This window comes from Barbatula barbatula (assembly GCF_947034865.1).
Source record: "Barbatula barbatula genome assembly, chromosome: 25".
NCBI lineage: Eukaryota > Metazoa > Chordata > Actinopteri > Cypriniformes > Nemacheilidae > Barbatula > Barbatula barbatula.
In genome coordinates this window covers 4,327,503-4,355,119 of record NC_136788.1, presented here as the reverse complement: position 1 = coordinate 4,355,119, position 27,617 = coordinate 4,327,503, and the positions used below count along the sequence as shown (strand labels likewise).

At 39.7% G+C, this 27,617-nt stretch overlaps 7 protein-coding genes across 7 annotated transcripts; all 7 read right to left on the bottom strand.

Annotated features, from left to right (window-relative positions):
* Positions 1–4,983: 4,983 nt before the first annotated feature.
* LOC306890527 (histone H2B-like) lies at positions 4,984–5,352 on the bottom strand (the record flags this gene model as incomplete). Its single annotated transcript, XM_079450319.1, has 1 exon — positions 4,984–5,352. One exon carries the CDS (start codon positions 5,350–5,352, stop codon positions 4,984–4,986), a length of 369 nt encoding a protein of 122 aa, XP_079306445.1.
* A 919-nt stretch (positions 5,353–6,271) lies between these two features.
* Positions 6,272–6,684, bottom strand: LOC306890516 (histone H3.2; the record flags this gene model as incomplete). Its single annotated transcript, XM_079450308.1, has 1 exon — positions 6,272–6,684. The coding sequence occupies one exon, from the start codon at positions 6,682–6,684 to the stop codon at positions 6,274–6,276; it is 411 nt and encodes a 136-aa protein (XP_079306434.1). The 3' UTR covers positions 6,272–6,273.
* Positions 6,685–7,327: 643 nt separating this feature from the next.
* On the bottom strand, positions 7,328–7,714 carry LOC306890520 (histone H2A-like; the record flags this gene model as incomplete). Its single annotated transcript, XM_079450312.1, has 1 exon — positions 7,328–7,714. One exon carries the CDS (start codon positions 7,712–7,714, stop codon positions 7,328–7,330), a length of 387 nt encoding a protein of 128 aa, XP_079306438.1.
* Positions 7,715–8,414: 700 nt separating this feature from the next.
* LOC306890512 (histone H1-like) lies at positions 8,415–9,053 on the bottom strand (the record flags this gene model as incomplete). The annotated part of the gene is made up of 1 exon (XM_079450304.1): positions 8,415–9,053. The coding sequence occupies one exon, from the start codon at positions 9,051–9,053 to the stop codon at positions 8,415–8,417; it is 639 nt and encodes a 212-aa protein (XP_079306430.1).
* Positions 9,054–18,290: 9,237 nt separating this feature from the next.
* Positions 18,291–18,666, bottom strand: LOC306890524 (histone H2B; the record flags this gene model as incomplete). Its single annotated transcript, XM_079450316.1, has 1 exon — positions 18,291–18,666. The coding sequence occupies one exon, from the start codon at positions 18,664–18,666 to the stop codon at positions 18,292–18,294; it is 375 nt and encodes a 124-aa protein (XP_079306442.1). The 3' UTR covers position 18,291.
* Positions 18,667–19,574: 908 nt separating this feature from the next.
* Positions 19,575–19,900, bottom strand: LOC306890529 (histone H4; the record flags this gene model as incomplete). Its single annotated transcript, XM_079450321.1, has 1 exon — positions 19,575–19,900. One exon carries the CDS (start codon positions 19,898–19,900, stop codon positions 19,589–19,591), a length of 312 nt encoding a protein of 103 aa, XP_079306447.1. The 3' UTR covers positions 19,575–19,588.
* Positions 19,901–20,446: 546 nt separating this feature from the next.
* LOC306890922 (histone H2A-like) lies at positions 20,447–23,852 on the bottom strand. The gene has a single exon (XM_079450937.1). The coding sequence runs from the start codon at positions 21,392–21,394 to the stop codon at positions 21,008–21,010; it is 387 nt and encodes a 128-aa protein (XP_079307063.1). The 5' UTR covers positions 21,395–23,852; the 3' UTR covers positions 20,447–21,007.
* Between the last annotated feature and the right edge of the window lie 3,765 nt (positions 23,853–27,617).

The window sequence follows — 27,617 nt, the reverse complement described above, 5'->3', positions numbered from 1 at the left end:
GTGAGATCAGACAAACACTCAAAGGAGAAACTCTCTGCTGCTCACTGTTCAGTAAAAGCCCACATGCTTCAGATGTCAGAGGAGGTGAGGGATGAGTTTGATTTGAGAAAATACAACACAACACAGGAGGGTATAAGAAGACTGATACCAGCTGCCATTAAGTGCACAAGAGCTCTGTAAGTCTTTATTTTTTCATCACATTTTAACACATTTTAAAACTGTGCTGTTTTTGCGTCACTATTAAAGTCCCCGTGAACCAGAGAGTCGCAACCAAACAAGTTGCGAGAACTTTCATATTCCCTGTGCCATATGGGAGGGAAAGACATCATTCTTGTGGTCTACAGGGAAACCTTCTAAACCATTTCTCCTTGTGCTCTGTGGGATCTCTCTTTATACTCTCAATTGAAATGGCCTCCAAGCAAAGGTTATTTGTCAATTAGATTTTGTTACAGTTATTTGACAGTGAAAGTGAAATAGAGGAGAACGTGTCAGAGACAGACGATAATGTTGATGAGGTCCCTGATTTTGAGACATCCTCCTCAGATGAAAATGAGACTCCTATTGTTGGACCCCTGTCGTCGCTCAACCACCTGTAGACACATTACAAAAATTACACAAAAATTATTATGGTGCTGCTCCCCAATTGAACGACATGGTAGAATAAGTGCTGCTAATGTCATTGAAATGGTTCCAGGGCCCACCAGATATGCTATCAGCCATGTCTAAGATATAACATAAGCATTTGAGCTTTTCAATACACCATCAATTTAAATATATATACTTGAAATGACAATCTTAGAGGGAAGGAGGGTGTATGGGGACAGTTGGAAAGACTTTAATATGACTGACTTGCAAGCCTACATTGGGTTGCTCATTTTGGCTAAAGCATGTGCGCGCACATTGCCACGAAAACACAGTTTCACTCACCGCATGCGGTTCATGTCCAGAATCTTTTAGCGCTGGGACCGCCATGGAGCCATCTATCAGTTTCAAACGATCTCCAAACCCAGCGTTATATCCACCGTTAATATAACATTCGTCACCCAAATGCAACGAACAAACAACACAGCTGAACTTCGTGAACATAGTGCTCTCTCTCTCTCTCTCTCTCTCTCTCGTGCACACAAGTGAAAGTGACTCGTGCGCATGCTTTTCCGGGAAAATGGAAAAAGTTGTTGCGCAATGATTTTTCATGTTTGTAAAAAACTTTCCAAAACCTGTAAGAACACTGGGGGAGTGTATCGAGCACATAAATACTACGGCATACGTCCAACTTGTTTTTTGACAAGTTGACCATGTTAAGCATGAAGAAGTAAAGAAGTCAGAATGCATGACACACTGTTGCACCACCCCTTTAAGGACTCAACAAAGATAGTCAATTACCTGAAAAAAAAACACCTTCTGGAGGTTTAAATTGCTGTGTGAAAAATATGAAATCAGATTTTAGGGTAGGAGGGTTAAATCAACAGAAACTAAGCACGTTTAAAAAAGCAACACTAAGCAACGTTAATATGTGACTAGTAAGAAGGTGTTGGTGCAGCCACAGCAAGAGAGGTGTCCAAATAAGTGTATTAGGGTTGTGTGTGTGTGTGTGTGTGTGTGTGTGTGTGTGTGTATGTGATTTTACTGCAGTGCTGTTATATTTTCATATTGTTGTGATTGGACTTCTGAAAAATGGGGTGTTGACTTTTGAATCCCCCAACAACAGGTGGCACCAAATATACGGGTGTGGCTACAGGACTGAAGTATTTTTTTCTCTTTCACAGATAGATTTTAAGGACTAAATAATATATTTTTAAAGCTATTATTGGTACATTTTTTCAGTCTTTACCATACTTTAATTACAATATATACACACAATAAAATACAAATGACAATAATTTCAAATTATATCGTTTTCTTTATACGCAATACTTTTCAAAAGGTAAATCTTGAAATGGTGGTTGTCTTGGATCACTTTACATTCACAGCAAAATAGGCTTGCCATCAGTCTAAACAGATCAGAGGATCAGAACTTAATGTATTAAGCAATATATTAGTTGTGATTAATGTGAGACACATCAGATCCGAGAGCTTTACTGTTACTTTTCACATTATTTATGTGCATATTTCTTGTCTATTACAGCAGTAAAAAAATATGTTTTTATTTAAATGTATTGTTTGTGTTTATCCTGCAGCCAGTCTACAGAACTGTGATGTGACTGGTGTGTGTTGTGAAAGTTTGAGAGTTTGATGATTGTAGAGATGAAGACAGAGAACTGGACCTGAGTCACAATCAACTGAAGGATTCGGGAGTGAAGCTGATCTCTGATGCTCTCAAGACCCACAACTGTGAGCTACACACACCGAGGTGCTTTGTCTGATTTCTCAATGATCCAAACTACACACTTCACACACTCAAGACACATGAAACACTAATACTGACATCCAGATGATACACACATTCATTGTGTGTTAGATGAGCAGAATGTGACATGTTTCTGTGTGTGCAGCACAAATGTAAATCTACACACACACAGATTGAATTAGTGATGGTTGTTTTTAATGTTAGACTGTCAGAGGAGAACAGAAAGATCACGTGTGTACATAAATGTCAGTGGTCTCATCCAGACAGATTTGTTCCTCAGGTTCCGTGTCGAGAGAGTCTGACTGGATGCTGTTACTGGGAGACGGAATAGAGCGGGTCATGTGCTGATACTGTATATCAGTGTCATATATAACCATCAGCAGGAAAGGATTACATTATGACAGTTTATTTGGATTCAATGTACCGTGCTGCTAACTTAACTTTCATTTAGATGTTTTTATTTTTAAAAGTTTTGTTAAATGGGATTAAATGTAAACACGTGACAATTCCTTATTGAAGTGATAACGTGAAGTTCTGCCAAACGTAAATATGCTGTCGTCATTTATTCTCCCAACCTGTAGATGATGTTTTTCTCCATGGAAACACAAACAGAGATATTTTGAGAAATGTCTCAATGGTTTTGCGTTCATATAATGAAAGTCAGTGGTGTTATATGTTGTTTCAAACTAATCATAACTAATATTTCTTACAGTATTTAAATACTTATGAGAACATAATGCACCGACATTTAAGCCACAATAAGTGTGAAATAATGAATGCATTATTTAAACTCAAATTATTTTTTCTACTGCATCACCACCTTCTTTTACTTCTCTTACTGATGAATATGTAATATTTTTAGGAATAGCTAAACATATCTAATATATAAACTCGTCTTAACATTTAGGTTAGATTGCATTCATAACTAACCATGCTGTGAGTAAACCAAACACAACCAGATTAAAGGGATACTTCCCCCAAAAAGGAAAATTCTGTCATTGTTTACTCACCCATACCTGTAGAAAATGATTTGATCTGTTAAACGCGAAGGAAGATATTGTGAAGAATTTTAGCAACCAAACAGATCTCACATTGACTCATGTTTGTATTAATTTTCAATACAATGGCAAATTATCTGTTTGGTTACTGATATTCTTCCAAATATCTTTCTCTGTGTTTATCAGAACAAATACATTTAAACATGTTTGAAACAACTCGAAGGTGAGTAAATTACATTTGTTTGTGGGCGAACTATCCCTTTAAATCGTTTAAAATACACCAGTTTCAGCCCATGATTGTTAGTGGTTCTATTATGTCATCAAAGTCCTAAACACATTGATCATCTCTATCACTGTGACAACTCCGACTCTTTTTTTATGTCTCACCAAGAATACAAAGCCTAAAACAAATATTACAAGAAAGAGACATAACTAAAAGATGACAGGTACTTTACTGAATGGTGTCAGTCGTAAAAGCATTCCCAAAACAACATTGTTTATTTTAACACTGAAGCTAAACTGGACTGGCCCCTATAGATCAAACTTTCGTTTTCTGTTCTTGTTCATCTTTACTTCAGTGAGCTTATATTGTGGACTCATGCAGACACTGATAATTCTTCAGAGGGTTTCTCTGTAACAAATACCCCAAAATATCCCTCTGTACAGAGGGTTAAAGGCACACCGCGCCAAAATGAAAATTCTGTTCTAATTTTTCTCACCCCCAAGTTGTTCCATACCTAAATAAATGTCTTCGCCAAACCTGTATAGATCAGGCCCGTAGCCAGGGGGGGTTCGGGTGGTTCAAATGATCCACCCCTCACTGTCAAAGGTCCAGAATTTAAGTCAGTTTTTTTGTAGTGAAAATGCGTCCTTTTAAATAACAAAACTACTTTGTTAGCAGATTCAGTGGAGCAGTGAGTAAGACATATTGTAGACTAAGACAATTGTCAAGTGATATTACCTTTAACACTATCAACCAGCTTGGACCCACCTTTTGCCAAACTAACTTCTAAATTTTCGCATATCATATCGTACAGGCATTTATTTTGCAACAACATAAGGGAACATTTTCGGTTTTAACTTCACGCATGATCTCACAGCATGCCAGTGTCAAATTTAGTCATATAAAATAATTTTGGTAGGTTTGAGTGGAGTTTTCATTATATGAGGGGTATTCTTAAAGCAAAAACAATATTTCACAGCGCAATCTCATTTAATATACACAAACTGCTTCTCAGCCATTCGTTTTTAAAAGTAAATAGCTCAGTGGTGAGAGCATGGCGCTAGCAACGCCAAGGTCATGGATTCGGTACCGGGGATTGCATGCACATAGTCCGAGACAGATGTACAGTACAACGCAAGTAGTTTTGGATTAAAGCGGCTGCCAAATGTAAGTTTGGGCAACATTTCTATTCGTAAAGAACAGGGTGCGACTTCGATATGGGCTGATCTGGGATTACTATCGATCAATGCTGATGTGTGTGATGTTTTAAGCTAAAATATTAAGTAGACCGGGTCGAAGAATTTATCAATGAAATACTAAGTTCCCACTCCATGTTAAAACAAATCGGAAGCTCTTTGACAGTATGGGCGGCTCTTAAAAGAGCCTTTGGGGTGTGGAGGGCGTAAAGCGTGAGTTTATTTGGCGCTTGTGTACTTAGTCACGGCCTTTGTTCCCTCAGACACGGCGTGTTTGGCCAGCTCACCGGGCAACAGCAGACGAACGGCGGTCTGGATCTCTCTGGATGTGATGGTGGAGCGCTTGTTGTAGTGAGCGAGACGAGATGACTCCCCGGCGATGCGCTCGAAGATGTCGTTGACGAAAGAGTTCATGATGCCCATCGCCTTTGAGGAAATACCGGTGTCCGGGTGAACCTGCTTCAGGACTTTGTACACGTAGATGGCGTAACTCTCCTTCCTGGACTTTCTGCGCTTCTTGCCTCCCTTTGTCTTTGTGACGGCCTTCTTCGATCCCTTCTTGGGTGCGGACTTTGCTGGCTCAGGCATGTCTATACGAGATTCAGATAATTCTAAACTATTAGGATGAAAAGAGCAGGTGTATTTAATGACGAGACTATGCTAATATTTTGCAAAACGGGGCAATTGCTCTGATTGTGTGTCTTCGTTGACCAACCCCTTTCAATGTTTCGATTGGTTTGTTCATACTGTGACGGGAAGAAAAAGAGAGCCAAAAGTGTTTCCAACCACAGACTCATGTTCGAATGTGACCTTCCCCCATGAGATTCAGTTTCCTTTGTTCATTTCTTTATTTTGATGATAATATACCACATCAAGGAAAATCTGTGTCTCCTTTATATAACCCTTATCTAAAGGTTTCTCTGAGAGAGTAGTCATTTTGTTCCGAGTCTCTTTTCGAGGCCTACTTTAAATACGTTTAAAGAATTTGAAAACAAGAAATTCTTAACTCTCAAAACATCTGCAAAATTCTGATTTGTTGTTCTCGTCGCCAAACAGTTTTTTTTAATGACGAGAAAAACAAGCAACCCTATTTACCTAAATGTTAAAATGACACAACACAACAGTTTTCATAAATACGTATACGTAGAGAATAGTAAATATACATGTGGAAAAAATTGTTTTGGGTTAGTAAAGTAATGAAGGTACAACCTTTTGCGCAATTATTAAACGTGCTTTATGAGTGCGGCGTTTCTCTGGTTTCTCTCTCCGGTTTTTCTGACCTGTGCGACTTCCTCACTTAATATAAAAACACGTTCGGAAGTGTGCGGTAGCGTTTAATGCACCACTTTAATGGTTTAAAAAATGTCGACCAGTCTTGGTTCTATACGCCCATCAAAATAATACCATTACGGCAGAATAAACCATTACGGAGGACATTGTCTCATTCAGTTGAATTGAAGTGGCTCTTAAAAGAGCCTTTGGATTGATGTGGGTGACGTAGGCAGGAGTTTAAGCGCGTTCTCCACGGATGCGGCGGGCCAGCTGAATGTCTTTGGGCATGATGGTGACTCTCTTGGCGTGGATGGCACACAGGTTTGTGTCCTCAAAAAGCCCGACCAAATAAGCCTCGCTGGCCTCCTGCAGGGCCATGACGGCGGAGCTCTGGAAGCGCAGATCGGTCTTGAAGTCCTGAGCGATTTCTCTCACCAGACGCTGGAAAGGCAGCTTGCGAATCAGCAGCTCGGTGGACTTCTGATAGCGGCGGATTTCTCTCAGCGCCACTGTACCGGGCCTGTAACGATGAGGCTTCTTCACGCCGCCGGTGGCTGGTGCGCTCTTGCGGGCGGCTTTAGTAGCGAGCTGCTTTCTCGGGGCTTTGCCACCGGTGGACTTACGAGCGGTCTGCTTCGTTCTCGCCATGACTTCAGTCTCGAGTGTTCTTCGTCAAACGCAGAAATGTAATGAAAGTTTTTACTTTGCTGCCGTTTATAAAGACTTTTTGCCCACATGAGCTCAGAGGGTGGCAACAGAGCACTGGCACATGATTGGATAATGTGTGAAGCGCACAACTGGCCAATGGCTGTGCGTTTCCCGTTTGTTTCAGACGAATAGCAGCTTGACGGTTCCCGCTCGAAACTCTTTGTTTAGATGCGTCACATTGAAGCGCCGTTCGCTTGTATTTATGGACTCATAGTTTTGAGTGGAAATACCTGGAAAACCCGTCTGCCGCATTAACAGCCGGGGGATGTAAAACCCCATGTGTAATATTTCCCTTACGATCGTATAGAGCTCAACAGAAACAAAGACACCAGTAGTTTTTAGGCACCCAGACACTGGTTTCCATCCATCGTATATATTCAAAGCATATGGCTCTCAGATACACGCTTGTAGTTTATATAGATGGAATACAATATTTTTGAGTCATTTGACTAAGAATAAAAATACTTTTTTGGTTTCTGGTTTTACAATACATCTTAACTATACGGTTCTTAGAACGGAATCACTCTCTTTTGGTTCATGTGGGTGGCTCTTAAAAGAGCCTTGATAGTTTCGGGGAAGTTGTTTACTTGGTCTTGGCGGGTTTTTCAGTCTTCTTGGGCAGTAACACCGCCTGGATGTTGGGCAACACACCACCCTGAGCGATGGTCACTCCACCCAGCAGTTTGTTCAACTCCTCGTCGTTACGCACCGCCAGCTGCAGATGGCGAGGAATGATTCGACTCTTCTTGTTGTCCCGAGCGGCGTTTCCAGCCAACTCCAGGATCTCAGCGGTCAGATACTCGAGCACAGCTGCGAGATACACTGGAGCTCCGGCACCGACGCGGTGAGCGTAATTACCTTTGCGAAGAAGTCTGTGAACACGGCCAACGGGAAACTGAAGACCCGCTCTGGATGACCTAGTTTTGGCCTTAGCTCTCGCTTTGCCTCCGGTTTTGCCTCTTCCGCTCATCTTTACTAGACACAGTTTTTCGGTGTGACTGTGTAGATCACAGTAATTCATGGTTAGCCGCGGTGACTCCCAGTATTTATCCGTGCCTTTCATCAGGCATTGGTGGAGTCTGTGAAAAGTTCCCACCAATCACTGAACTTCCCTATGAACACCGAGACCCGCCCATTTAATCTAATCACAACGGATTTTGAAGGCGCTTTCACGTAAACAGGACGATTATTTGATGACATAATTTTCATTTTTTGGGAGAAATATCTCTTTCAAACAGAACAACGCCTTAGTTAAATTAGGCTATGTAATTATTTTTTTTAAGAACTTTACACTAAAATGTCTGAGACAACACAAGCACACTGATGTAGTTGTTTTCGATCAAGACATATCTTAACATTAAATTAGTTTGGGACTTAAACGCTGTCTGGGAAACCGTCCCTTAATATGCGCGCTGTTTCATAATACATAGAAAACAATGGTAGAAACAAAGGTCACCGCAACATCCGTTATTGCGCATTATCCGTTATTGTGAATTAAAAGACTCCCGACGATTATAACCCTCACCATCAATTTGAACCCGATGTCTTGAATTCATTTGTTTGTTATGAACACAGACGGTAAAGTAAGATATCACTGAAAGCTGCTCTTTAGTGGGCTCTTGGTTGGCTCTTAAAAGAGCCTTTTTGTGTAAAACTTTGCAGATGGACTTTTACTTCTTTTTCGGGGCGGCCTTCTTGGGTTTAGCTGCTTTAGGTTTCGACGTCTCGGGTTTGGCAACCTTCGCCTTTTTCGGGCTTTTAGTTGCTTTCTTGGGACTCTTGGCTACTTTCTTAGGGGCCGCTGGCTTCTTCGCCTTCTTGGGGCTCTTCGTTGTCTTTTTAGCGGCGGCAGCGGCTGGCTTCTTCGCCTTCTTAGGAGATTTCTTTGCTGCGGTCTTCTTTGCCGGTGCAGCCTTAGGTTTCTTGGCAGCAGCAGCGGGCTTCTTGGCTGCGGGCTTCTTCGCTTTAGCAGCGGCTTTCGTCGCGGGCTTCTTTGTCTCGGCTTGTTTCTTGTTGAGTTTGAATGATCCTGAAGCGCCGGTTCCTTTGACCTGGACCAGAGTTTCTTTAGTCACCAGACTCTTGATGGCGATCTTGACTCGGGAGTTGTTCTTCTCCACGTCGTAGCCGCCGGCAGCGAGAGCTTTCTTCAGGGCGGCGAGAGACACGCCGCTCCTCTCCTTGGAAGCAGACACGGCTTTGACGATGAGTTCGCCCACGCTTGGTCCGGCGGTCTTGGCTTTAGCAGCAGATTTCTTCTTGGGTGATTTGGCCGGCGGCGCGGCGGCAGCTGGAGCGGTTTCTGTCATTCTTCTCTTCGGATCAGTGATGTCACACAATCTGTAGTAGATCAGGAGCGATGAGCGACCGAGCGCGGCGCTGCAGTGTTATACAGCACATGAGAACCGTACAGACTCAACTGGACAGTTCAGCGTCTGTGTGCTTCCAGGAGCCGTTGACTCGTGTGTTTTCTCCTCTAACATTTACAACAAAACCGGACTCATAAAGCCCGTGTGTGCGATAAAAACAATGTGAACACCGAGCTGAGGCGCAGAGCTCCGTCTGGAAGCTAAATGACACGCTGATTAAATGTTTCATTTGGCTTTTTGGGTCTAATCTTCGAGCAGCGTGAGCCACTGGATAAATCCGTGAATGATTTTCTTTGTTATTTGTGTGTTGAATATTTGGTGAAAAGCTCTGTCGCGTCTTCTGTGTGTTTAACAGGCGCCTGAAAAATCACTTGAATGAAGTAAACATCATTGAGAGTCTCGTGAAGTCTGATTTATAGGAGTTATTGTGGCCATATTGAAGCACACGCGTCATCCGCACGCTTCCCGTCCCTGTGACCGACATGTGATCTGAATCTGGGTCATTCCACGAAATCGCTGCCTTTTCAACTTCGAAAATGTAGAAACAAAAAAAATTGAATCAATTTGCTTTAACGTGCACATAAAATTCAAAATAAGTTAAGTTAGTGTGCTCTTAGTTTGACATCTCATCGTTTGATATTTTCATCCCAATTTTTTTTATGATTAGATGTTTATTAAATTATCTCCAAATAAGACGTTATCAGAAATAATTGTATCCTGCTGTGTTCTAAAACTGAGGACATCAGAAACCTGTTACCATCCTGCTTTTCAAGTGAGATTTAATTTGTCATGCATCTGCCAAAGTACTGCCAAATAATACCATCAAAGCAAATGTATGTGTTTTTTAAGTATTTGTCATCAATTCAGTCATTGTTTTATGTAGAAACTGATTACAGTCTTATCCTTTCTAATATTACATCCCATGAAAAAAGGTTGAGACATAAAGCGCCTGTACTATAGAACTGTGATTACATACTTATTATTAGCCTACGTATTATGAAACATCATTATTAATATATTTCAACCTTATGGGCCAAACTAAACCTACTGTATGCAGGCCAAGGGGGAATGCCTGCTGCTGCTCACAGATTCAGATGGTGGTTTTCAGATCTTTCTACTTTAACAGATAAAATAATTGTACTTTCATATTAAAATTAACCACTGAATCATTGAAAACATTTAAATAAATTAAATGTAAAAAATAGGATGTAAGCGCAAATAAAGTCTGGAAGAATCTGGAAGCTCAAGTAAAAATGGAAGATAATGAAGTAGAGGCAGAACTCAAGACCAGAGGAGAAGAGGCAGAGAGAGCAGCTTCCAGTGAGAAGAAGAGAAAGAGCATCTCATCCCTTTTAAAATATTCAATATAAATCCAATATTTTATAATTGTTTTGCTCTGGAGTCCTTAAGGGCACTGGGTTCCACCATCTCGCTCAAACAGATTTTCCAAGTAAGAAATGTTGTTATGGCAACATTGTTGACAACATTTTTGTAGAAAAAGTCTACCCAAAAGTCTATCCACTTGTCCCAGGGTCACCATTTCTCACTTGGCGAAGTCAGGAAAGCCCACCATCTCACAGGACCTGAAGATAGAGACTTGTAAGGGGTTGTTCTGTGCACTTCAATACGGTCAGGTTTGTCTCAGCTGCTCCCCTGCCCATCCTTGTCAGTTAAAGCATTCACAGAGTTCCTAACCTGACCACAATCCTTTTGAACTGTTGCCCTCTGAGCCAGTGCTTCAAATGGAGTACAAAAACATTTACCACAGACAATGTTATAACCTATTCCTATCTCTCGTGTAGTCTGTGTGAAACAAATTTTATTGATACTAGTTATTTGCGTTCAGATTAATATTCAAGAAAACTAATGAAAACATTTTTCACACCACTGCTAGCTGTTGTTACTATTATTGATAAATGTGCTTATCTTATGAGATCAGTACTTGTTCTAAGCTAAAACAATATCTCAAGGTGTTCTGTGTGTTCAGGTGATAAGAGTCTTTTTATACTCATTTAACTTATTTTTAAAAAGAAAAAATGATTTCTGTATACATTTGTACATACTTACCTTACATTTCAATACAATTTAATTATTAAAAAATACTTTATTTTCAACAAGTATGGTAAAACTTAAACCTATTCTTTCTAACTCCAACAGTAAGTCTTCATCTAAAATCTAACGAATACAAATAACAAACGAAACACCGTGATGTGTCCAATTGAGTTCCAATGCTGTCTATTAGGTAAATTCAGAATTTTTTGCTCATAACCATCTAAAATATTTACATAATTTTGGATCTGAATTGTTTTATTTGAAAGTAGATATTTCAAGTGTTCTATAGATCAGATAAGATCATTTCAATTATTTGTCTTATGATGTCCTAAATGGACGAAGATGACAGCATTCTTTCCACTGTTCACGTGAAAATGCATGTGATCAAAGCGTCACAACTACTTAAATAAAACGGTAAAATATCATAATGTTATGTTGTGAAGGATTTCTCTGTGTAATAATGTAAATTCAGCTGTTTACTTTATATAAAAATGCATGGAGATATCTTCTCTCTTGTCTTAAAAGCACATTTTTGAACATGTCCTTGTGCTGAAACAAATGCCTTTCCAACCTGATAAGTGATGGAAAGGGAGAACACGTTCGGCAAAAGGGGGATTCGAACCTCGGTCGATCTGGTGCAAAAGCTGCGTTACAACGTGGCATCTTCAACCATACCCAGCTGGAACTTATCAGAGTTATGACAGGCTACATTATAACATTTCTGTTCTTTAAAATTGGCGAAGTGATATACGGAACTGTTATACCGTCGGCAGACCGGAAGAGAAGGTCCTGGCTGCAGTACGGGGCGGTGCTACATGTAAGAGCCAAGGGCGTAAATTTAATTTAACAGTGGGGGGGGGCAATAAACATCAAATTTCTTAAGAGCAACTTTTGAAGGGGACACATATAATAAAGTCAAAATTGTATAACTATATGTGAACACAGAGGTATGCCTTGCTACTATCATTATTGAAGCATGGAGAGGGCATCATTGTCATTTTTTTCAGTCTCTTTGGATCAATGAAAAAGCATTTTTTACTTCAAAACTAATCATTGAAATGTTTTTTAGTTGTTTAGAATCAAGCCATCAACATACAACTACATTTAAATGCTATCTCTGTTATTGTGAAAATGTATGTGGTATTAAAAACATTTTGTTACAGATTAAAAGTATAAGGTGACCTCCCTGTTATTGCGAAAAAAAAAATATAAACAAAATAACATTTTGTAACAAATTAAACTTTTAAATAATTAATTTATAGTTACTATAATAAAAAACAGCTGGAATTTAATGCAAACTTACATGAATAAATGGACACTTTTTCCGTGGTATCACTAGGCCCCACAAACTCCTGGCATATGTTGTTTATGTTAAGGTTGTCAAGCTTGTATTTGTGCACATTGCAGACTAACAGTCTGCCTTGGCCCATAGTAGCCCTTAGCCATGTCTTCAGTCGCCGCAACACACTAAAGCTCCTCTCAGCTTCATATGAGGACACTGGCACCACCAACAAAATTCTGACAAGGACCTCAACTTGGTTAAACAACCCACACACCTCAACTGGCATTCCCCTTATGAGCTTCGCTGCCTCTCTACTGCTGCTACAAGGGCGAAAGAGGGACAACTGCACTGCAAGAGAACCTCTGTGCAACTTGTAACGCTTTGACCAGGATAGCTCTCACCAAGTAAATAGAAGAAAGAGGTTAGAGGCGTAAAGGCTGTATCACGCACATTTAATGGCAGGTAACACAAGCAACGCAACCCTTTCACACATGAGAGATTACTCTTTCCCAGCGTCACAAAATAAAACTAACAAAACAAAGGTATAGAAAGACGGTAGAGCACGCTTAGCATCTACGGTGGATCTCACTCACTCTCAACTCAACAACGTCATCACACATAGCGCGCGTCAGGAACGACGTGATCAGTCTCTTAAAGGGGCACACCGCACAATAATGTGATGCATGTAAATACACAGTTTCGTTCGTTACAAACTCAGGATACTGATCTACTGAATCAGTTAGCACTCCGGTCAAAAGGACATTCTCTAAGCTTTGCAGAGACTTCAAACTGTCTTGGATGAAACGGTCACCAATTGAACCTCCACACAATCCAAGACTTTGAAGAACTCTGCCCTGTAATGGTCCACTGCTTTGCCAGCAAATTGCCTTGAATTTGCTGTCTCAATAAGGTGAACTAGTTTGATGGAGTTTACCAATTCCGTATCTTTCTCATACAATTCAAGATAGCTCGTGTTATTTCTCTTTCCCTGAAGGGAGGATCGTACACAATCTGGGTCTTCCTCTGCAATCAAATGTTTAGGCACTCAAGTTCTCCAACAACAGCAGAAGCAAGTGTAAGGCCAAACACAGTCTTACCTTGACTAAAGTGCTCAAATAATCCACTGTAGAAGCTGTCCTAGATGCACTTTTTGCCATTTCCTCTAGACTACCAAGTACACGCTCATACTGCCCTAGCACAACTATTATAGCAGAATTACGCACAGTCCACCTGGTTGGACATAGAGGTCTCAGTGTGGTGATGGGTTCATTTTCAGAGGTAACAATATTTTCAAACATTCTCTTAAATTTTCCTGACTGGTTAAAAAGGATGCTGATGAACCCAAGAAAGGCAGTCCCGGATCATTGTGGAGCCTGAGCAGCCAGCCTTTCTAATTAAATTGACACCACAATGCACATAGAGGGCTAATGGCCGCTGCTCCCTCACTATTGCCTGTGCACCACTGTATTTTCCATGTTGGAGGCACCATCGTAACTTTGCCCACGTAAAGCAGACATGGGCAGATTAAGCCTCAACAACACACCAGTAAACATTTTGGCAATGCCCTGGCCTGTTGTCTCTGATAAACTGTACAACCCAATGAACTCCTCATCTGGCATAAGGTCATGGTCCACATAGACAGACACTTTCCTGCTCAAGACCAGAAATATCCTGGGTGCCATCAACTATTACAGAAAACTGAACAAAAATCTCACTTGCAATCCCTCTGATTATTGTATTAGCCATAATGTTCAGGATTTCATTCTGCGATTTAGGGCTTATGTACGCAGTAGTATATGATATGTTAACCATTTTAATAAAACTGGACCTCTGCCCTAAGTTTCATGAGTAAATACAGATTCACACTTTATTCAGTATGGCCTCTTAAAGATTGTCCCTGCCTTGCCACATGCCGTACAGAGCTAACAATTTTCCTCAAGCAATGTCTTGCCATCTCCTGTTGTTTACGCCATGAACTAGATAACTGGGCGCTGATTGTGTTTGGTTGATATGCCGCCAAAGTCACATAATGTTGGTGGACTTGAGAGGTCTGGTGTGCTGTACATTTTTCAATGGCTTTCTTCCAATTTCTAAACCGGGCATTAATGAAAGCAGCATCAGGTCTATGACCTAAAGAGGACTGGTTTGAAACACCTTTGCTGCAGTAAAAGCACAGGGCCCCTTTCACCGATGGACTGTAATGTAGCCATGGAAAGTTTTGATACCATTTCTCTTGAAATGTCAAAGACTTTGTTTGTAAGTATTTGTTTTTCGATACACTGGGGATGTGGTTGGTATGGCTTTGTGCAGTCACTGATATCTAAACAGAAAACTGTGCTCCGGTGTTGGCAATATTATCTCCTTGTTCAGCTGTCTCCGACTCTCTCCCTGGTTCTGAATCTAACCCCTTCTTCTACAAGAAATGTATACAGATTTGTAGAAACTGAGTAATCACAGAATTGTATTTTATTTGGTGAATTATCCCTTTAATAAAAGCTCAACACACTTACCTGACACTGTACAGCTGACTGGTCCTGCTCCCCCTGTCCCTCAATAATTTCTGTCTCTTTTGATACTGTGACATTGTTTTTCTATATAAGAACCCATTCTTATAAAGAGGTTTTGCCTTCATGTGGGAACTTTTGTACTTACTTTGCGTTTAGGTGAACTGAAAAATTCTCTCATGTCCACTCCATTCCTTTTCTCTGTCATTTTATCAGGTCTATCTATGACACAAAGTGACATGTTAGGTGTATAGGTTTACCATGCAGACTTACAGTCATATTATATAATCGTATAATCGAACCAGAACGCAACACAACCGGCATGTTTGTGTAACAATGTACACACGCACCTCAATTCATAAAGTGCGAGCCGTCTCAGGTAACGTTAACGGCAGCAAGGTTTCTAAAAAAAAACGTTGTAAATCGACAAAGTAGCGAACTATGATCTTGCGTACATGAAATAACTTCTCCAATTGCGATAGCGAAAATAATCAGTATTTTAACAGAAAACATAAGTTGCCTCACATGTCGCAAGTTATTTACTCACAAAAACGTCTGTCATCTCCGTCTCTTCTGAATGACTCTTCATCACCCAAAAGGAGGCGGGTTTAAGAGTTTTAGAATCCAATCACATTACAGTTCGCCAGTTTAAATATACACACCCTACGTTTCCATATACATATGTAGCTCTGTCAAGCATTACGGAAGATAACTTAATGCACATTGTGCACATTTTTTCAAGGCGACCGTTAGAAAGTATCACTTTAATATTTTCATGGCATTTTCTCTTTTTTATTCAATATATGTGAAACTTGTAAACTATGTCATGAAACATCTGATATTCTGATTGTAAAATATATGTATATGAATGTGTTTTGTTGTTTAAACACTTTTATAATGATTGCGTTAGTTGAGCTAAGGGCGCGTACATTAGGTAATCAAGGATTGTTTTGATATTTCAATGTTTGTATAATATTTTTATTATTAGGGCGCCCTGAATGTTTGCCGCGATTCAGGATCAGATGTACAGTTTCCATAACTAATTTATTACTACATCAGCACCAACTACATTAAATATAATCATGTTAATTTAAAGCTAATAACTTAATAGAGTTCAACATCAACAACCACATGAGCTGAGCCATAGACCGCGGAACTGGGGGGGGCAGGGCGGCCACGGCCCGGGCTACTTGTGTACTCTGACAAACTATCTTATATGAATAAAAGCCTAAGTTGTATCTGTGTTTTTACGAGCCAAACTCACCAACTGCTGCCGATAAAAAAAACTCCCACTGAATGCTGCATTTTGATTTGAAATGAGTGTGCATTGTTTATCAACTACGACGTTACGTCGACGTAGTTACTAGGTCTGTCATGTGAGAGCGTCGTCGCGAGCTAACGGCGGGCACCTGTTTAACCGCTGGCGGCATTACCAGGCTGCGACAATGAAGGGACAGAAGTCAATGTCAGATTTTTTACAAATAAACTGGCAAAACAAAATGAGCAAACTACTCCAGCTTCCACTGTGGCCTCAACAACAGACCCGGAGCGTCCATCTCCACCACGGACTCCGATGAGCCCTGGCTAGCTGCTCTCCTCCGGTCCCAAGCCAAGCTACCGACAGCCACTGTACAAGTATATTTTTACTTCAAGGTGTTTTCAATATATAACATATTCACATATATACTTGTTCTCAATAATTTTACTAAGCCAAACATATATTTTAACAGTATTAAACTAGAATAATGATGTATTAGTGTTTGTATTAGTGATCTGAAACCATATTTAACCAAAGATGATAGTCTATAATCTGATCATTTATTTACACTTATTAAGCATGTTTTTATTCACCTACACTTATGTTTTAAGAGCATAGCAATGTAAACTCCAGGAATGTCTGTAGGCTCAGAAGACTGACCAATCTGAAATATTTAATGCCATTAGGAGGCCTGGACTTTCTGTGCACGTCTTGTTAAGTTTCAGAAAGGATATTTAACAGATAACATTGAAAGCAATTATAACAACATAGGCAACAAAATACATAAGTGCATGAAAACTAGTCCATTAAAGCCCAGCACAGTATACAAAGCTCATGTGTATTTCCACTCAGGAGCATCATATGTATGATGCTTTTAATTTGACTATGAAATCCTTATTCTTTATTGGTTAACTTGTGATACTAATGCGTTATTGTTTTTGGCATAAAGTGAAACAATTTAAATATTGTCCTAGAAATGTTTTTTCTTCACTTAGAATAATTTTCACTAGACTTTTGTCATTTTTCTTTTATCTTTATATTTCTCTAAAATGTTCTCTTAGAAGCTTCTGGTTCTAAAAATCACTGAATTACACAAGAGTAATAAAAGTAGGCTAATAAATTATACATTAATTTTAATAACGATGCAATTATTAAATAAAAACGAGTAAATGATGGTAAATAAATACATGGACAATGACATATGTTGTTAAATGAACAATGAGAAAAAACTGTAAACAAAGACTTTTTAAAACACCACAATATATTTTGAAGGGTGACCACAAACTGCTATGGTAACCATATTCTAACCATAATATGTGAAGTAAAAGCATCATTATAAACTAAACTTATAAGGTATGTCGTTTTCGCAAAGGATAAGTAAAAACTGAATCAACATCAACCTACAAGTAATAGAAAGACTATTGCTTTACAAACGTACATATGAACCATTTCCCCTAAATAAACTTTCATTGTATTTTTTTATATAAATAGTATGATACAAATCTTAATACAGAGTTTATATTACAGTCGATCTGAACGGCACCGTAACAAGTCGCAAAACAATGTTTTTAAACGTAATTTCCTGGTAACCAATGGTAAGAGTGGTTAAGCCAAATTTAACTATAACCCCGCCTGGTATAACCAATGGGATTTGTTGAGGGGGCCCCATATGTATGTAGCACTCCCCGTACTGCAGGCGTACTTGGGACCGGGAACACCTTACGCAAGCTTGTACCCATAGAACGTTTGCCAACAAATCAGATTAAAGCATTTTACAGCCCCGTTGTATAACACTAAATCGAAGAATATATGGAAAATAAAATAATTCAGCTCTAAACGGACACACAGAAAACTCATCACGTGTATACGTCAAAAGAAATCGAGCTCCGGTGAAGCGTTAACATCTAGAGTTTCGCTTTTAAAATAAAAGCTTCGGTGATAAACTCGAGGAAAACTTCAAATTTTGAAAGTTGTACAAACACGTGATTGATAAACATGCTTCAATGAAATGGAAAGCGCCTTTTCCGATATAGTGGGTGGCTCTTAAAAGAGCCTTTGTGGTGTTGAGTTTCGAGCGGGAGTTTATTTGGAGCTTGTGTACTTCGTCACGGCCTTTGTTCCCTCAGACACGGCGTGTTTGGCCAGCTCACCGGGCAACAGCAGACGAACGGCGGTCTGGATCTCTCTGGATGTGATGGTGGAGCGCTTGTTGTAGTGAGCGAGACGAGATGACTCCCCGGCGATGCGCTCAAAGATGTCGTTGACGAAAGAGTTCATGATGCCCATCGCCTTGGAGGAAATACCGGTGTCCGGGTGAACCTGCTTCAGGACTTTGTACACGTAGATGGCGTAACTCTCCTTCCTGGACTTTCTGCGCTTCTTGCCTCCTTTCACGGCTGTCTTCGTGACGGCCTTCTTCGATCCCTTCTTGGGTGCGGACTTCGCTGGTTCAGGCATATTTCCCGTCGTTACGAGGAAGCAAATGTGTGAAGACGTCGAAAGACTGCCAGACTTTATTCTCTCTTCATGCAAATCTACAAACACAATATTCTCACATTCTGATTGCTTGTCTTGATTCGTCAAACGAACGAAAACGGGTTGCGATGAATGAGCGGCCACATAAAAGAGTCAATCACAGTCTTCAAGACATTAAGCCACACCCATCACCTCATGTGTGAACGGCCTAGGCGAGCGGTGTCCCGTTTCCTCTCCTTCCGTCTTTTTCATTTATTGTTTTGCAATATAACCGATGAGCTTTTTTTACTAAACAATGAAGGCATTTTGATGTTGATATTAGGTGTTGTTCTGATCCTTATTTTTGCATAAATCCATGTATAATACAAAGAACATTGTGTGCAATATGACAGCAATGTGTAACAAACATTGTTGTTAAGATTCATAAATTAATCGATAAATATTGTGATTTGTTATAAAAGCTGTAAGTATTCACACATAAAGCCGTAAATTTAGTAAAATAATGACAAACCAACACATTTAATTTATTTATTAGACACCAGAGCGACTTACCACTGAAAGTGTCCAACACTGATTTTCAGATAAGGTAAACAGTCTAAATGTGTTTATAATTAAGAGCTAAGAGTTTGAAAATTGAATGTGATCTATAAATAGCGATTAGCTCTTCCGACTCGATTACATGTCAATTCAATGTAAACTGCTTTGAAATAAAAACGTCTGCTAAAAAAAAGACAAGTGTGATTAATACACACACTTAAATGATACTTACTCAGACACAACGTATAACTGTAATTCTTTGCTGCATTGTTGACAAAAGAGACAAACTAAACCTCCGAGATCTTCGACTCTTTACTTGAGAACATTGGTGGCTCTTAAAAGAGCCGTTTGGGTTTTAATGGATCGCTTAACCTCCGAAACCGTACAGAGTGCGTCCCTGTCGCTTCAGAGCATAAACAACATCCATGGCGGTGACGGTCTTTCTCTTGGCGTGTTCGGTGTAAGTGACGGCGTCGCGGATAACATTCTCCAGAAACACCTTCAACACACCGCGAGTCTCCTCGTAGATCAGACCGGATATGCGCTTAACGCCACCACGGCGAGCGAGACGACGGATGGCAGGTTTAGTGATTCCCTGGATGTTGTCACGCAAAACTTTGCGATGACGCTTTGCGCCTCCTTTGCCGAGTCCCTTACCGCCTTTACCTCTTCCAGACATGACTGCTATACAATAACTGCAGAAAGCCCTTGAAACGGATCCTTACAGTTGCTTACAGGACCTAATGGAAACATGCCGAAATGAAGGAGTGGCCAACGGAATTTTTCAGAGCTGCTCATTCCCCTTCTGTGATTTATTATTGAGCAATTTGTCACAATACACTTTTAATTCGTTTAAGGCCTTTTATGTTTGCAAACTTTGCATTATACACTTAACCGCGAACAACAGGCTGAAAGAAAAAGCTCCACTCGTCCTTTAGAAGGAAATGCGATAGCCTTGAGCGCGCGAAAATGTGTTTTTCGTCTTTATCAAAGATTATGCAAATTATCACATTGATGTAACGAAACAAGAACAACAGTCAGGACAGATAATTAAGTGAATAGACTTACACAAAATAAATAGAGGAAAATAAACTAGATGGAAGAAATAGACTGCAAGTAAACTAAAATTATAAAAGATACAAATAAAAACACTGCTGAAGCTAGTGGGTAATAAGCGTTGCAATTTTAAGCGTTTTAAGGTATTGACTAACTGTGTTTATAAACACCTTGAATAAAGGTTTATTATAGGTTGGCAACTTACATTTATGTATATGACATTTTGCAAGTAACAGCAATCAATGTATCAAGTAAAATTCATGTTCTAGGGTTTTCTTCATATTGATAAACCCAAATAAGACGTATTAACAATGTAAACAAAGGTGCGAATGCACATCAATGACATATCTACAAAAATACTAGTTACACTCCTAGAACAGATATTTCTGTGGATTTACTCCGACCTGCAAAGCCCAACTTATTTTTCTTAATAGTAGCGCTCGCTGCGATAACGTAAACTGCGGGTTTGGAGTTGTAATTAAGGTACAAGCAGAAAGACCAGGCGTCTATGAGCTCAGAGGCGGGGTGGCAAGCGCACTGGTTTGTGATTGTCTACGTACAAAACTGACCAGTGGTTGTGCGTTTCCAAAATTTTGAACGTTCATCATTAAGCATCTAGTTTTAACAATACAAGTTTATTGTACAGTTTTTATAAAGGAATAACTCTAATTTTGTTTAAGTTGGTGGCTCTTAAAAGAGCCCTTTTTCAATTATTCTGGAGAAATGTCCTTTACTTGGTCTTAGCGGGTTTGTCGGTCTTCTTAGGCAGTAACACCGCCTGGATGTTGGGCAACACACCACCCTGAGCGATGGTCACTCCACCCAGAAGTCTGTTCAACTCCTCGTCGTTACGCACCGCCAGCTGCAGATGGCGAGGAATGATTCTGCTCTTCTTATTGTCCCGAGCGGCGTTTCCAGCCAACTCCAAGATCTCAGCGGTCAGATACTCGAGCACAGCTGCGAGATAAACTGGAGCTCCGGCACCGACGCGGTGAGCGTAGTTGCCTTTGCGAAGGAGTCTATGAACACGGCCAACTGGAAACTGAAGACCCGCTCTGGATGATCTAGTTTTGGCCTTAGCTCTAGATTTGCCGCCGGTTTTGCCTCTTCCGCTCATTTTTACTTTGAATTTTGCTCGCAATCACTGGTAGATAGTCAATATGTGGAGTGAGCGTGGGCGTTCTAGTCCCCGATTTAAATAGTACGTTTCGTTCGCTTATTGGTTGTTATCTGTGAAAAATTCAAACCAATCACTGTACCTTCCTCCAAACGCCTTGTTTTAGTTTTTGATCACGTTACCTTTCGCTACATTGCACCGGTACACATATCTGCTATATGCGGTCTCTTGATACAAGTCTTTTGGAAAACAATAGTATGAATGAACGAAAAAATAATTTATACGGATAACGCACATTCACATAGTTGCGCTGATTGTGAAATAAAATGCCCGATGTAACATACATATTGAATTGAACCAGATTTCTCTGCGTATTTGTTTGTTTATCAAAATATCACTGAAACGCTGATCTTTAGTGGGCTTAAAAGAGCAGTTATTTTAGGACAAAATGTCTGAAGATGGACTTCTTTTTGCTCCTGTTTTTTTTGTGTGTTTGTATATTAATAATGATGATTCATAATGTGAAACATTTCAACCTTTTGAGTCAAAGCTAGTGGTCGACCGAAATATTGCCAATGCGTTTGGCCGATGGATTCTGCGGTTCGGTCACGTAAGCGCGTTAGCTCGACCCCACAGGCCGGTTGGCGCACGACACCAAATCACCGCGAGAACAACCTGAGAGCAGCACACTGCTTCATATGATTTTAAATGCTCCCTGTGCCACACGCCGACGAACGAAATCAACCATCCAAAGCCACTAAAGCCCGTGTCTGACACACAGTGAATAACCAATCATCCTTCCGTTATTAAAGTGACGCTGTGTTGTGTGTAACAGTTAACACTCCGGCATAAAGCAAAGTCTTATTCAAACAGTCCGTTAGGCGTCATGTCCGCAGCACAGCGGTAACTACAACTGGGGCGCAAATATAATTATAACGAACGGAAAATATTTTACCTCACAAACAGAGACAAACCCAGCGACCGGCTCTGCCTCAGATATGTATTTTTTGGTAACTTGGTAAGAAACAAGACGCTGTTTCTCCCCGAACTCCGGAAGCTGTCACTCTAATCCCAGCATGAGAACGGTGTCGTGTGTGAGGTGAACGAGATACGTACACTGTATGTCAACTAATAATATGTCTGTATTCCTGTGTATTATTATTATTATTTAAAATCCACCGCATTTAACTGTCCAAGAAAACGTCATGTGTGGCCTGGAGTGCACGTTTAGTCTGTTCTGTTTTGATGTCAAGCTACATGCTACTAACTAAGCAAATATATAGACTGTTCTTTATGGATTTGTATTGTTTTCACAGAGATAAAACAGGAAAACTGACATAAATCGTTATTAGTCAGGTATTATTATTTTTTAAACTTTGACCTCATTTAAGAAAAGAAAAACATAGGCCTACTGAGTAAAATTACTTAATGCGATTTATTTGTACAGTAACTGTATTGATATTAAGAACTGCATTCTGTTTTGTCATTAATTATAAACTGTACAGACAATATTCTGTTGGATTAAAGAAGCAGTAAAACAGATAAACAATAATTGTCAATATTGATGTGTTTCCTCAATAAATGTTTAACAGTTGAGAGAAAATTGCATAAATGCAACGTTAATGTTAACTTAGTTTCACCAATTATTTGTCACTTTAAGACTGCAGATGTGAGAAAGCGATTGACAGCTAAGCAAGTGCACAGATTGAGCAAGCAGTTTGTTATCATCAATCATTGATTAATCCATGCTTAATTACTTACATTCATAATATCCATTTGAGTTCATGTTTAAGTATTGCACACTGTCATTTGAGTATGTTTGAGTTATTTCACGAATTCATTAATCTCTCCGCGATTGTCTCTGTATGGTCACGTGACCTAGGCCGTTGAGACCTAGCAATTATGGCGTCCTAGAGGCGCCCTCTGTTGGTAAAGTTATTCAACAGCACCCAGTTGGGTTAATGGTTATTTATGTTGCTATTATTATGGCGAATCGCGGTGATTGTCGTTGTTATTAATTAATCAACGATGTGGGTATGTTTATGTTAAGTAATCCTTGTGATAATGCAAATGCCTGTACATTTCAGTATGCTTATGTCTTTATTTGTGTGTTATTGTTACATAAACCACACACATGTGTATATTCACCCAAACTTGAAGTTAAGCAAAGAAAATACTACAATGGCTCATTTCTCTCCAACAAAGCACCATCTCACTCAGTTCTAATCGACTGCGTTCCGCACCCATCCCTGTAATATAATCCGAACCTTATCGTTTTACAGATTGTGGTGTTTGTTTCTTTAATTGTAATTATTAAAAATAAAGTCATTATATTCTTTCTGTATGTAATATGCATTATATGTGTTTGTGCAGTCATGCATATATGTGTTCTTAGTGTGTTCTCTGGAAGAAAGAGCTAAAAGTTCGTTGTGTGCAGCTGTGACAATAAAGATATTCTATTATCAAAATGTGATCCATGTAAGTTTATATAGTAACTGATACAGAAGGTAAAATGCAAATAAAAAAACAATTAAATGCCTCACACAAATGCTTTTGATTTAAAGGTTTTTATTGGAATATTCTAAAGTAAAATATTTGTATATTTAAAATGAATGGCCTATATGAAATTCTCACGGTAATGCTTACTACTATTTCAAAAGATCTTCACGTTATCCCTCTTAACCATCAAACATTTCTTGTGGTTAACAGTACGACTTTGTCTGTGATCCTTGGAAAACAAAACAAAAATACAAACTAATCCCTTTGTTGTGTCCTGCTCCTAAACTTTGTGTCTTCATCATAATTCTCAAACAGGTCGTCCTCTCGCTGATCTCCTCTGTCATCTGATTCTGACTGGAAGCTGAGAAAATACCTATAGCCAATGATGTGAAAATCACTCTCTTAAGATAACAGTGGGAGGAAATCGAGAATGTTACCATTTATTAAAAAAAACATCAACAGTTAAGTTAATGTCTTCAACTTAAGGTGAATAATGTAACAACAAATTCAAACCAATTCAGTATTCAAACAATATATCTACCTTTTAAAAGCCAAGAGATGTCTTTCTTTACAGCAAACAAAAATTCAGCCCTGGCACTGTAGCCACACCAGCCCACTTTAGCACACCCTGACAGCCCAACCCACCGCCACACGCATTCACTCCTTACATTTGTGTACAGATCGTGAAATAATACAAGCATGTAACATATATTTAAACATGTTTTGTGTGTGACTGGCAAACAAGGCTTAGTACTTTTCTAAGGGTATACTTGTATAACACGTTTTCACATACAGTGAAAACTAAAGAAAACAAATCTGAGGATGATGTTGTAAAGGCTGTGTGCTGTCTGTTTATGGTATTTGTCTGTTTGTGTAACAAACGCACATGCTTCAATATGCACAGTGTCAACAGAGAGAAACAAGGAGAATCCAACAGACAGAGAGTGACAAAGAACAACATACAGTTCTCATATTTGTTTTAACTGCAATATTAATACATTTGATTATACTTGTTTTTCACTCTTGCTCACTGTCATTGTGTCCACCAAATTAATAAATATGACCTAATGTACAGTTAAGTTCAAATGTCTAAGGATTTGTGTCAAATGTTTTACTGTAGAGTTAATTATAAACCCAAAGTACATTTGTAAAAAAGCAACATGGCAGCAGAAAGCACTTGAGAGCATACAGCGGATTTACTGATGTGCTGAAAATGACTTATTAATGAATAGACAAATGTAATAAACAAATAAATTAATCATTAAATAAATGAAATAACTGAAAAAAGACAGATTAAATTGAATTTTCTCACTCCCGATGAGTGCTGTAATTATGCACATAAAACATCATGGTGTATAGGACACATGTAGAGCATCAGACTCTCCTTCAAAGTTAGATAGATCGCCAGTTGGCACCAGCCCTGAGCAGATTTGAGTTGGATTGGCTTAATATGATTTGTATATTACTTTTATTGCTTAATATCTGCATGTATATCTGTATTTATAAATATCTTTATGTATACAGTGTATTAAGTCATTTCTCAGCGTCCATAGAAAATGATGTTCTGATGTTATACACGTACGATGGCTGATGTTATTGTTGTGATGATGGATAAGATATATTTTGATATGTATAATTGACTGTAAAGAAAAATGGAACAGTTTTAATAAAAATGCAAATTCCACTCAGGTCTTAAATTGCTCTCCTGAAATCAAAGTACATCCCTATGAATGAATGCAGCCTCTTCATGTACTGAATCCTCTATTAAAGCAAACATGACATATTAGTCACTGAGATGGTCTCTGTTTGATCAAAATGTGTGCCATGAATGATTGTATCAATGAATGATGTACAGCACTTGCGTTTTAAAAGGGCAGGAGATGAAAAGAAACTATGGATTCACTAAAGAAAACTGCTCCCGACCAAGTGAGGTTCACAGAGTAAGATACTATGGGTAAGTGACCTCTGTTTTAGAAAAGGGCTTGAGTTACTCCGCTTTCTCTGGTTTGACAAACCTCACATTCTGAAACAGAAAACCCAGAGTTTCCCTCATTTCAAGGTTAATATACTCACCTCCTTTCTGAAACCGACCCCAGGGGTCTCTGGTTTTACTTATAGCAACATCCTAGTTAATAAACATTACATCAAAATGTTTTCTCACTGACTCCTCTCAGAATTGGAATAAACGTGAATAATAACAAGTAATAACAATAGCACAAAGGGGAATAAAATACATAGTAAAAACTATAAATAGTAGCAGCAGTAATAGGTGTGTTTGTACATGTGTTTGTTTGTGTGTATCAAAAGATTTTGAATTATTTAAAAACGTAAAAGTAATTTATTATATACATTTGTCTCAGGTTACTTTGCTGTAACCATGTTCCCTGAAAAAGCGGGAACGAGATGCTGCGTTTCAAACGCTATGGGAGAACGTCTTTCTTCGACCGGTTGTGAAGCACATTGGCTTTAAATAACCTTGGCATGTGACGTGGCTAATTACACCAGCACCTGCAGGTTATAAAAACGTGTGGACCCCCAAGGTTGTGTGGTATGTGTGCACAAGCAAAGAGGAGGCATCAGACGTGACTCTGGGATGTAGACTCCAGGACGTGTGAGCCTGGCGTAGCATGGACATCTAGATTATAAAATCTGACAAATGTGTGCGGAGAGGACCATCACACACTTGCTGCAAGGGGACACATCTTGCTAAGGCCATAGAAGATGAAACCCCCCTTGTTTAAATAGCTCTGACACCTAGAGGTGAAGCATGACCGCGGGCCTAGGCCAGAGCATTAGCATCCCTCACCCAATGTGACACAACCCCTTTGTTGAGGCTCCCATAACATATGAAAAGCTGCTCCGATTTACGTCACTGGTTAAAGAGCACGTACTGGACAGTAGGTGTTGCCGTTCCTGGTCCGACGTCATGAACGGTGGAGGACAGAAGGCCTCAAGAACAATATCGAGAACAGAACTTTAAGCAGATAACTCAGGCGTGGATGCAGAATAGCTTTGCCTATCCCATGGGCAATAATTCAACAGGACGGCGAGGTCGAGAGTGCCTGCAAATGTCCAATTCTCTTAAGAGAGGTGATTGCCATTAGAATTTTTTTTAAAGGTCAGACGCCTGATAGGTGCAGACTCTAGAGGTTCAAAAGGGGCGCTAACCAGACCCTTGAGCACGGTTGGTAAGTCCCATTATGGAACAGTCTGTCTAGAAGGAGGCATCAGCTGTTCGCTCAACGAATAAAGTGGGCGACTAAAGGGTGTTTTCCCGAAATGGCGGCCACTGCGTCCAGACCCAGGTGAGCTGGATGACTCTGAGAGAAGTAGAGGGGACATTGTGCTGTCTCCTGTGTAGCAAAGAGGTCCGCCTCTGCTTTGTAAAATCTTTCCCAGATTTGTCTGACTATCTCGGGGTGGAGTTTCTATCTGCTAGACGCGTTTGACACAGTCAATCACCAGATACTGCTAGCAACCCTGTCATCCTTAGGAATCTCAGACTCCAATCCTACCTCTCCGGCAGATCATTCAAGGTGTCATGGAGGGGCTCGCTGTCCACTGCTCACCACTGGATCACTTGGGGTCCCTCAGGGATCGGTGTTTGGACCGCTGCTTTTTTCTATTTACATGACATCCTTAGGACCCATCATACGGGCACATGGCTTCTCGTATCACTGTTATGCTGACCCAGATCTACATCTCGTTTGTCCCAGACGATACC